The following is a 9,989-nucleotide window of genomic DNA, read 5'->3' on the forward strand; positions in this document are numbered from 1 at the left end:
CCACAACTTTTATTTTGTTCTGTTTTTCATTCGTAGCTTTGGGGAGGGGGGGCAATATCTTACAACTATCCAGTTGTTTAAGACTCGTGGGCATTTTTTTTTCTCATAAAGTGAGATAAAGCTTATCCCTTGACTCGCCCGCCTCACAGGACGACTACATACTGTGCCCAGTTAAGTGCTGCTTTTACCAAGTGGAGAAGGCATTCAGTAAAATGTCCCATCAGCCAGGCATATGCCAAAGGCCTACATCTTATTCAAGTTTTAAACCTCTAATTGGAAACGTTTAAAAGGCGTTTAAGAGTGCCCTTTCTTCCCTCTTTTCTCATTTCCCATTTAATGTGTTGTGTCAAAGTCTATTACCTCAGTTGGACGTTTCTGTCCCTTAAGTTGAAAAAAAGGGAAAGGAGAGAGGGGGAGGGGGGAGTTGGGGGAAAAAAAGAGAAGCCATCAGCTGAGGTTTGCCAGGTCGATAAAGCTTTTTAGATTTGGAGATGTTTTCAGGGGGAGCCCATTTCCTGCGGCTAAGAGTTGTTAATGGAGCTTAAGGAATTATCTTATGACTCTCGGGTTGAGAGCAGTTTATTTCAGCCCGGGCCCTGCTCCTGTGTCGGAGTGGCTGAATATGCTGCTGTCAGAGCCGCTTAATGAAAAGTAACGCGTCGCTGATTACAGTTTTATTTGGTCTCTATGTAAAAAGCTCCTGTTAATTTACCATCCCGCTCCCTCTGTGCGTTCGTATTTGCCATGGCTGAATGATTTAGTTATAGGTGGCCCCTCTCTCTCACTCTCTTTTTCTCTGTCTCTCTCTCTTTGAGTGCACTGTGCGCACTGGTCTCTCTCCCAGGACACCCCCCCCCTCCCCCCCACTCCCTTCTCTCTCTCTCCCTCTCTTCTGTCTTACTTCATGTCTCTTTCTGTCAAATAAAAAGCCAGTTGGTTCAGAGGTCTAATAAAATCTGTCTTCATGGTAAATTAATTAAATGTCGGGGCTATCTGATCTTCGGGGATTTTAACTATGCGCTAATTTTCTATCAGAGGCCATGAAAATTTAAATGCACCATTTTGTATGTAGGTTAAACAGGTGTACGTCAAGTCAAATAGGAAAGCATTTTTTTCTCCCCTCCCTCCCAAGTAAAAAATAAGCACCCTCACAACATGTATGCCTTTCCTTGATTTTTATTCTGAGGTTATGTCAACGTTGCTACTCGAAATGCTGCAGGCAAGGTTTTTTTTTTCGGCCCAAGAAAGAAAATAAATAAATAAAAAATACAAGCGGTATATAGAAAATTTCTTTTGTCCGCCGTTGCACTTTCTTTTAAAGGGGCGCGTGGAGGGCGGGGTGATCTCGATCGTTGGTGCTTTTCCCATTAAAATTCATCACCGAAGCCCCTCCACACCACCACCACACCCCACTCCCTCCTCACAGGACAGAGTCCCCGGAGAGCTCCTCTTTCGCCATTACTGTCAAGTACCCTTGACTCCTTTCTTTTTGCCCTTTTATCTACAACAACTAATTCGAGTTCCTTTGCCCTTTTCACTTCCAGACGACGTGAGTGCCTCTTTCGTAAAAGCCCTTTCACTTTTCAGCGGAGGAATCAGCATCCGCGCTGTTTTTCTGCCGGATCCCCCACCCCCGTCTCCAGGAAAATCGAGGGGTTAGTGTCAAAGCGAAAACTCCTCACTTCAAAATTATTTTACGGGCCTCCGTTTTGAACCCATTAAAGGACGTATGGCGAATAACTTACCCTTCTGACAGCCGCATCATGGAAGATGTTGAAATATTTCGATAATATTATCAGAGAGCAGAGAGGGGAAATCAATAGCCCGACATGAGATATGACTGTGAACATCCCAATTACAGCCTGTTTAGAGGGAATTAATGAGGCAGATCTTAGATACTGATATTGTTCTGTCTTGTGGGGATGAGCTGCCTCATTTTCTTCCCGTCATTGCACAAGAGTGAGTGTTTTCTGGGGGGGAAAAAAGAGGGTGTGAGATGTTAGATCGTGAGAGTATTTTATGGTTTAGGAGTGATGGGAGTGCTGTTTTAAACTGCAGGATGCTTTTTAAAAGGTTTTCTCCCCTCAGCCTTGCAGCAGGCCCCATATTGCGGGGGAAGGGTTAAGTCATTGTTTTAGATAAAAGCAAACGCAAAAGTAGAGCAGAAGGGGGAACGGCCTGGTTCAGCACCATAGACAGCAACTCTCACCATTAACCCGACATCACAAGCGCTCTTCAGAAACCGACTGTTTTTATTTTTCAGTGAACAAAGTTGAAACGCTCTCATCCACTCCCAAGGAGAGCAGTGCATTAGTGAGACTTATTTTTCTTTTATTGGTGATACTCAGCTGCTGAGACCTAAATAATATTCAATTACATTAGCATGCGCATATATTAAAGAAAAAAAATTAAAAGGAAAAGGCTTAGGCCTACATTTTTTTGTTGTTGTTTTTTTCCCAAGATGTAAACTTTGTTATACATTTTTGTGCGTGCGTTGAATCGAAATGTTTCCCTTCTGTAACTCGAGTGTAACAGTTTATGGCTACAACTGTTTTAATAAAGAATAAAACATAACAAGGGAATCATAGACACGCAATAGTTCTCTCTCTCTCTTTTCTTTTCTTTTCTCTTCCATCCGAGTTTTAGTCACAAAAAGTCTTCCACTCTCTTTGCAAGAAAGGATCATTTGGTTTTGTTAGGAGCAGAAAAGTTTATTGATAGTTTTTGGAAAACTCATGGCACTGTCTTTGGAGGAGTTTTGATGCTGCTGCAAGGCCGACGTGCTTCTCTCAGCCTCCAGAATTGTGCCTTTGGTGTTCGTGGTCCAAGAGACGGTGGTGTTGGTCAGGGCTTGGCTCAAAGTGCTGTGCCTGAACAAGGGGTCGTGAAAAACCCCGTCCACCCAGTTTCTCAGGGTTGTGACCGGCGAGTCCTGCCTGTCCAGGCCGGTCACGGGGGAGGTAGCGGCGGGGGACGGGGTGAGGGAGGAGGGCGGGGGCTGGCACCTCAGCATACAGGATGGGTACTCTGTTTGGTTCAGAGACGTCGCGGTCTGCGCCAAAGACCAGATCCGAGGTTTGCCGTCTAATATCTGGTGCCCTTGCTGCTGATTATAGCACGCCTTTTCCTGCTGTCTGCTGTCCGACTGGAAGCCGTCGTTATGATTCGTTTTGAGACAACTCTTGCTCAAGTCCTGCTCCTCACCGAGAGAAACGGGGATGGAGAGTTTCAGAGACGCGTCCTTGAGGAGGTGTTCGCCTGGGCAGTCGGTTGTCGTTGTGGTCATATGTGTGTTCATGTGATATCGGTGCTTCAGCTCACACTCAGAGCTTTCAGACTCCAGCGTGTCGAAATCGTCCAAGTCGCTCAACTGGAGGTCCTTGTCGGGCCGGCTTCTGGTCTCTGGAGAACAAGAACAGAAAAGAAACGAGGGGCGTGTCAGTCAGTGTCACACAGCAGGACAGAAAATAGGCTTCCAATCAAAGGTGTAAATTAATGTTTCACACCTGCAAATTATAATGTTTGGGGAAAATAAAGGTTCCCTTAAGCTAAAAAAAACAAACAGAGTTTTAATTCCAATGTATTCAACTCTATCACAATTAACTGCTTAATCTGATATCAAAACTCCAGGAGTCTAAACTTATTTATATAGCTGACTCTTTTTTAACTCTGACTGAGGCCTGTCTCATGTTCCTCCATTAGTAAGTTCTTAGTGTTGGCCCAGTCTGATGGCAGGCCTGTGCAGCATAGTTCAAAAATAATGTTGCTGCTGACAGGTTTCACGTGTCATATAGTAAACGTGATTAAGCCTATAATGTGGCACAGATCATTGGTAAACCTTTCAGTCAAACAAATTATTTATTATCAGGATGTAGTGTCTATCTATAATTACAGTATAAAACCTTCTATTAAAAATATATTTCTTTGTAAGAGATGTCAGAGTAAACTAAAATATGAGTGTGGTCAGGTTTTATAGGACTATCTGTACAGTCTGGTATGGAATTCAAAATGCTGCAGAATGCTACAATTTGTAATTTAAGGAAAAGTCTATTTATTAAGTGTCTGTCTATAGCTGTAAAGGAGCAAATTATTTATTTAGTCTTTATAAAAAAACTAAATAAAAAAAAAACATAAATCTCATCTTTGTTATTGTGAACTATATGAAAAGTCAAAAACTTCCCTTAGAAAGAGTTCAGCTTTGGAGTTTTACAGCTTTACTTTATCCTTGCAAAGCACTCTGACACTAACCATCGTCATTGTTCTCGCTTTTTATCTGCTCCTCTTGAGATCCATCCTCATCATCGTCATATCTTTTCTCCTCTGAGCCCTTGTTTCTCGGCGGCCATGTCATCTTGTTCTCCTTCTTGAGCCTCCTTCTAGCATTTGCGAACCAGGTGGAGACCTGCGTCAGGGTCATTTTAGTGATAATGGCCAGCATGATCTTCTCTCCTTTAGTCGGATATGGGTTCTTCCTGTGCTCCTGTAGCCAGGCCTTCAGCGTGCTGGTTGTCTCTCGTGTAGCATTCTTTCGTCTTGTTCCCCCATCCATGGAGCCATATCTGTTAATGAGAAGAAGGCAAGCAAAATACTAATGAGAGAGTAAATATAGTATGTAACGCTTGTTGCTTGACAATTTTTAAAGCACTGTCCTGGCAGTTTCTCTCCTTACAGCCATGACAGAGCCATCTGCATCTTGGAATTTTTCTGAGCTGATGCGTATCATGTTTTATAAGCCTTGGAGTCACACTCCTGCCTTCGTCAGCGCAAATAAAATTTAAAACTGAATATCAGAAGCATGTTTCACTTAAGAGATATAATTCCGAAGCTGTAGCGAAAGGCATGCAAGCAGAAGATCATTACCCTGTCAAAGGTTACATACTGTACACGCTAATATTTCTTAGAAAGCTGCAAAGTCATGTGAAGTCCACAGAAAATGCTTTATAAGACTGAAGGCATCAAAAGCAACAGAAACTCTGACAACGTCCCTAAAACCCCCTCAGATAATGCAAAGCTCTCACAAAGTTAATATGCTATTACTGTCATTTAAAAAAATATAAGCTTAGTAAAGATGAAGAGTGTAAATTATGGTAAGCATTCTTTTTTTCTGGTCATTTTTGTTGTGCCACCTATTAAAACCATTCTTAGCACAGGCTACAGCTCTTTCCCTACCCTCACCTCTCCCACAAATATCAACCATAAGCCTACATTTAAAATGCATGCTGTTGATTTTCAGTCCGCAGTGAGCTGTAAAAGTCCTCTTGGGAGGCTTTTATGAGGCCTTTATTGCTCCGTATAGCTTAGAGCAGGTCATGCACTGAAAAGGGAATTAAAAGGAGACAAGTGCTGCACCTTTCCTTAGCCTGTGTTGTTCTCAGATAAAATAGACTGTAAAATTGCTTTATTGAGTGTAATGATGAGCCCTCAGGTAAAAGATGAGTGCAGACAGTATGGTGCTGCTGTTGGCCTGCTTGCTCATCTGGGTGACACAGGTTATTTAGCTTTTTGCAGTGTGTGCACTTTCGAGCATCTTTTGCCCTTTATGCGGTATTAAAAGTGATTGGCAAAAGCACTTGTCGCTTAGGTTTTGGGCTACATGTTGAAAAGCTCGAAGTCTGCATAAGACATCGAGTACCGCCAATACAATATCGAGTGTGATCAACGAATGTGCAATAATAATAAAAGCAAGCATGTGGTATCACAATGCAGTTCTGATACCGCTGCTAGGTTCTGTTTTAAGGTAAATGCACAGTCACATATGAATCACGTTCACACGCTACCTTTTCACCACATCACAGACTTATTGCGGATGTCAGCTGATTATTGGGAAGACCTTTCAATATGGCAGGCATGCTCTTCACAACAGTGTACAGGCCTTATGTTTTGATGAAAGGGGCATGGGTCCTCTGAGGCAATTCACCCCATCAGAAAAGAAATGTGTCATGAGATGAAGGTGATCACCCAGTGTTGCTTGACGCGATGAGAATGGCCTTGACCCCTCAGGAATGATTGATTTAATGCCAGGAAACTGACCCTAAACTACAGCTCAATATTTACCTCTCGCTTTCATTTTAGTTACATCTTGTGTTTGTTGCTTAAGAAACCTGGGATAAGTTTTCACTTTTTTGGGATAGCAGACTTAAAGCGCATAGTTCAAAATTATTTCTGATGTAACTGACTTCCCTCTGTTTTTCTGCCTGTACCACATTTTACTCAAGCAGGATATTGGGTCTACATCAAGTGGTCTGTTGTTTGAACTGATAATGAGCTTTTTTAACATGTCAAAAAAGAAAAATCAGCTGTCACAGAAACCTACCTGTCATACTGATACTGCCCCAAGGTAGGATCATAGGGGTAGTAAGCTGTGGCCTGGGCTATTCCCGCATGCGCAGAAGCTGTGGCATCTTTAGTATCAAATGTACCCTGCAATCATACAACAAGACACATTTTTAGAAGAGTGACACACAAAAAGGAGAAGGTATTGCAGCATTTTAAACAATCAACTTGACAAGAAGAGATGCGCATTGGTTGTACTTTTAGGTTGCCATCAACAAGGATAATGATTCCCAAAGAAATCCAAACTATCACAAAAACAAAAGCCCAATAATACAATACAACAATAATGTTCTGCTAAAAGTGAAGAAAAAATCCATCTCATATTTTGTGTAGATATAAATATGATTGTATACCAACTGCAGGGACAAGACTTTTTTTAAGGACTGAAAAGTTGGAACTCTGATTATTTTTAAAAACAAATCAGACAAAATAAATAATTAGAATTCACAGTTGTAGGTAAAATAATGTCTAAGAAGATTCCAACCACCCCTTTACTGCCAACAGTGATTCCACTACATGGAATTTTATATGAAACCAAAATGAAACAAGCAATACTTTACTTTATATGAGCATGTCTTCCTTTTAGAATCATTCAATTAAAATAAAAAAATTAATTAAATAAAGAAGTTATTTGCACTCGTGTTCTGACAATTTTATCAGGCTGAGTCTTCAAATTCACTTTTGCAGAGATGAAACAGACTGAAAACGACGGAAATCACATACGTTTAAAATTAACCTGCATCAACACAAGCTGATACGAAGTGTGTTATTCTTTGGAGTGAATTTTTAATTTCCTTGAAACGGTTGTCTTGAATATAAGAATGCATCTTCTGCATTTAAAGGCTAATGTTTTGCTACGTAGACCATTAAAAATGAGAGGGAGAAGAGAGGTGTGCCTGCTTCAGCTTCTGAACCTTGCAGGTCCATAAATCAATGCCAAGAGGGATCAGATGAAGGGCTTACCAGTGAGTAGAAAGCGGATGCGTCCGTGCCATATGTAACGTAATTCCCATAGCCTTGACCACTGGTGTAAGGGCTCCCGTACACTCCCAGCGCAGCGGCTGAGCTCAGCTCGTGTCTCGCCGTGGCCAGCAGCCGGCTCTCATACACGGGACAGTAGACAGGTGTCTGTCCGGAAGCCGCTACTCCGGAGTCGGCTATGGATCTGCCGGTGGACTCGCAGCAAGTGGTCAGAGAGTTAGTTGTCATCAGGAACTGGGTGGAGATCAAGAGAAAATTCATCGGCTGTTTTTTCTTTCTTTCTTTTTTTTTTTTTTTAAATTAGAACATAGGCTGCTTAATTTAATGTTGCACTGAAACAGAATGACAGGTGACGAAGTTAGTTTAAAACTTGTCTTAAAAATTGTCTTGATTAAAAAAAGTTCTACACGTTTCACTTTCACAGATCGCGAAATTAAACTTGGCTATAAAAAAGTTCGTTTTTAAAATTATACAATTTACTTCTTTTGAAATGATCTACATTGTCTGCCCCTTTTTTGTGGATTGCCCATTTAAAAATGGCAGATCTATTGGCGACTAAAATAGATCAGAGCAGACCAGATCTAAAGTCGAACGCCACAACTCTGTTCGCGTGATAATATGCGCGTAAAACTGTCCAAAATGTGCCGTCTAACAGGCTTGATTCAAAATCAAAATCCATGCCTTGCAAACAGATACATGCTTTTCCCAGAGATTGCTCGGCAATACCTAAAGTAAAGAGCCAAACGATTTTTCATGGCTCACAGCCAAAATAAAACAGCTGCTGTTATAGCGCAAAACACACATGGCGTGTGCTGAACAAGTTGCCATGTGTGTTCCAAAGCAGATAAACATATGGTTAACATTACACAGCGGCTATTATCTTACAGAAATCAGTGAACAGGAGGTCGGGGGTCTCGATGGTTTCTGGATACCTTCTTTTCACCCCCTTTCTTTCTCGCTTTAGCTACACAGGTACCACTGGCTGCAATGCAATACCTTTCCGGTGCCCGAAAAGACATTAAAAGTCTCCCGGAATCTTGGCTAAAGTGCGTAAAGGGATGAAGCTTAAATCGATGAGACAATCACCCGTTGCGACATGAATACCACAGCATCCTATAAACAAACGTAGTTACACGAACTTACTTGTGGAGCAGACGAATAGGGATATCCAAATTGTGGATATGACATGGTAGAGAAGTCCCCCAATATCCAGAAATAAAGCGAGACTGAAGGTCTCCACTCTAACGCAGGCTGCGGCTCTGTTTGACTGTACCAATTGATTGGTAAGCACAGGCTCCTAGGATGCTTATAGGGCGAAGCAGAGTAGCATGTTTAATTTGTAAAAAGCCCCCACTCAAACGACTTTAAACTGCATTAACTAAACCACCTAATCAAACCTGTCCTTTTCCTTTTTTAAAACTCCACTAACAATAAATAAACGCATTAGGGAAACACGAGCTTCTTTGCCAAGAATAATCACTTTGTTGTCAGATACATATTTTTGCCTATAAAAAGTAGTATAAAAGACGTCAGCAGCAGAGGCAGGTTGTTTTAAACGCCGGTGACTGTGACGTCAGAAGTTTCCCACTCTAAAAATGACCAGACTGTAACTTTAATATGCATTTTCTTTCTCAGGATGACGAGAAAAAAACTGAAAGCACGATATAAAGAGGAAATGTTTAATAGAGTAAAAGGCACGGAGTACCTTTATGAACACGAATATGTCCTGGAGATTAATTTGCACGAGCAATCAATCAATTAGGCCAATCAGTGGCTTAAATATGCACACGTCTGTATCCGCTTAAATGAATTAGGCCTAATGAAGCACATTCCTATCATTCCTCCGAACAACTTCTAATCACACTGGGAGCTAATTGGTTTCAAATTAATTTGTGAAGAATATTTTCATACTAAAGATAGCAGCCAAAGATGAAACTAATTAATTAACAAAGTGAATGTATTTTATAATACTAACATTCGGTGCAATATCTATCTATCTATCTATCTATCTATCTATCTATCTATCTATCTATCTATCTATCTATCTATCTATCTATCTATCTATCTATCTATCTATCTATCTATCACTTGTGTATTTGTTAGGAAGACTCATCAAACTGCTGTAAAAACCCCCCAAACTGGCTCGCCACCTTGCCGGTGCGCGTTGCCCTGCTTGGAGAATCCCGGGTTGAGACATGTGGATAGCCCCAGGGGTCACTCCTCAAATTAATGATGATGTACTCCTCCTCCTTCTCCTCCCTCCCTCCTCCTTCCTCTCTCCTCTCCAGCTGGATCTCTGCCTGCCGGTGACAGGTCGATTGAGAGTGATTGATGACTATCTAGGGGACCCGGGCCAACATAATAATATGATTCCGGCACCTTGCAATAATTGCTTGCTTTCATTTACAGATGAAAGAAGTAATAAAGAGCTCTGAGGACGAAGACGTTTGTGCTTCGGTTAAGTAACTTTTGCCTCGTGTCGCTCTTTTTTTTCTTTTTAAATAATTTTTGTGAAGAAGTTGGGTTTCTGTGGGAGGGTGGGCTTTATAAGATGTCTGTTCTCTCATTCATTTTGACAAATTGAATTATAGGGGGTTAGTACCTCCAAGCAAATGGCCGCATTAACACAGTGAACGGGGGGGTCAAAAGGGATCAGCCAGCCCTTTTTAATTTGC

At 41.5% G+C, this 9,989-nt stretch overlaps 1 protein-coding gene across 3 annotated transcripts; it reads right to left on the reverse strand.

Moving 5' to 3' along the window:
- Positions 1-2,234: 2,234 nt before the first annotated feature.
- On the reverse strand, positions 2,235-9,098 carry irx4a (iroquois homeobox 4a). 3 transcript variants are annotated; one of them, XM_080307803.1, is made up of 5 exons: positions 9,020-9,098; positions 7,297-7,548; positions 6,314-6,420; positions 4,249-4,559; positions 2,235-3,402 (listed from the first exon to the last, which is right to left on the reverse strand). In XM_080307803.1, the coding sequence occupies exons 2-5, from the start codon at positions 7,540-7,542 to the stop codon at positions 2,696-2,698; spliced, it is 1,371 nt and encodes a 456-aa protein (XP_080163929.1). In that variant the 5' UTR covers positions 7,543-7,548; positions 9,020-9,098; the 3' UTR covers positions 2,235-2,695. The 3 variants fall into 3 exon arrangements, with proteins under 3 accessions (XP_080163929.1, XP_026041720.2, XP_026041721.2); XM_026185935.2 differs by lacking the exon at positions 9,020-9,098 and adding an exon at positions 8,458-8,836; XM_026185936.2 differs by lacking the exon at positions 9,020-9,098 and adding an exon at positions 8,200-8,329.
- Positions 9,099-9,989: the final 891 nt, after the last annotated feature.

Source organism: Astatotilapia calliptera, chromosome 11 (genome assembly GCF_964374335.1).
Source record: "Astatotilapia calliptera chromosome 11, fAstCal68.1, whole genome shotgun sequence".
Classification (NCBI taxonomy): Eukaryota; Metazoa; Chordata; class Actinopteri; order Cichliformes; family Cichlidae; genus Astatotilapia; species Astatotilapia calliptera.

Coding starts and splice junctions, on each gene's coding strand:
- irx4a (XM_026185935.2), bottom strand. CDS start 8,502: ATGTCATATCCACAATTTGGATATCCCTATTCGTCTGCTCCACAA. Junction 7,549..8,457: donor CCTATTCGTCTGCTCCACAA/GTAAGTTCGTGT, acceptor ATCTCCACCCAG/TTCCTGATGACAACTAACTC. Junction 3,403..4,248: donor AAGCGAGAACAATGACGATG/GTTAGTGTCAGA, acceptor CTTGTTCTCCAG/AGACCAGAAGCCGGCCCGAC.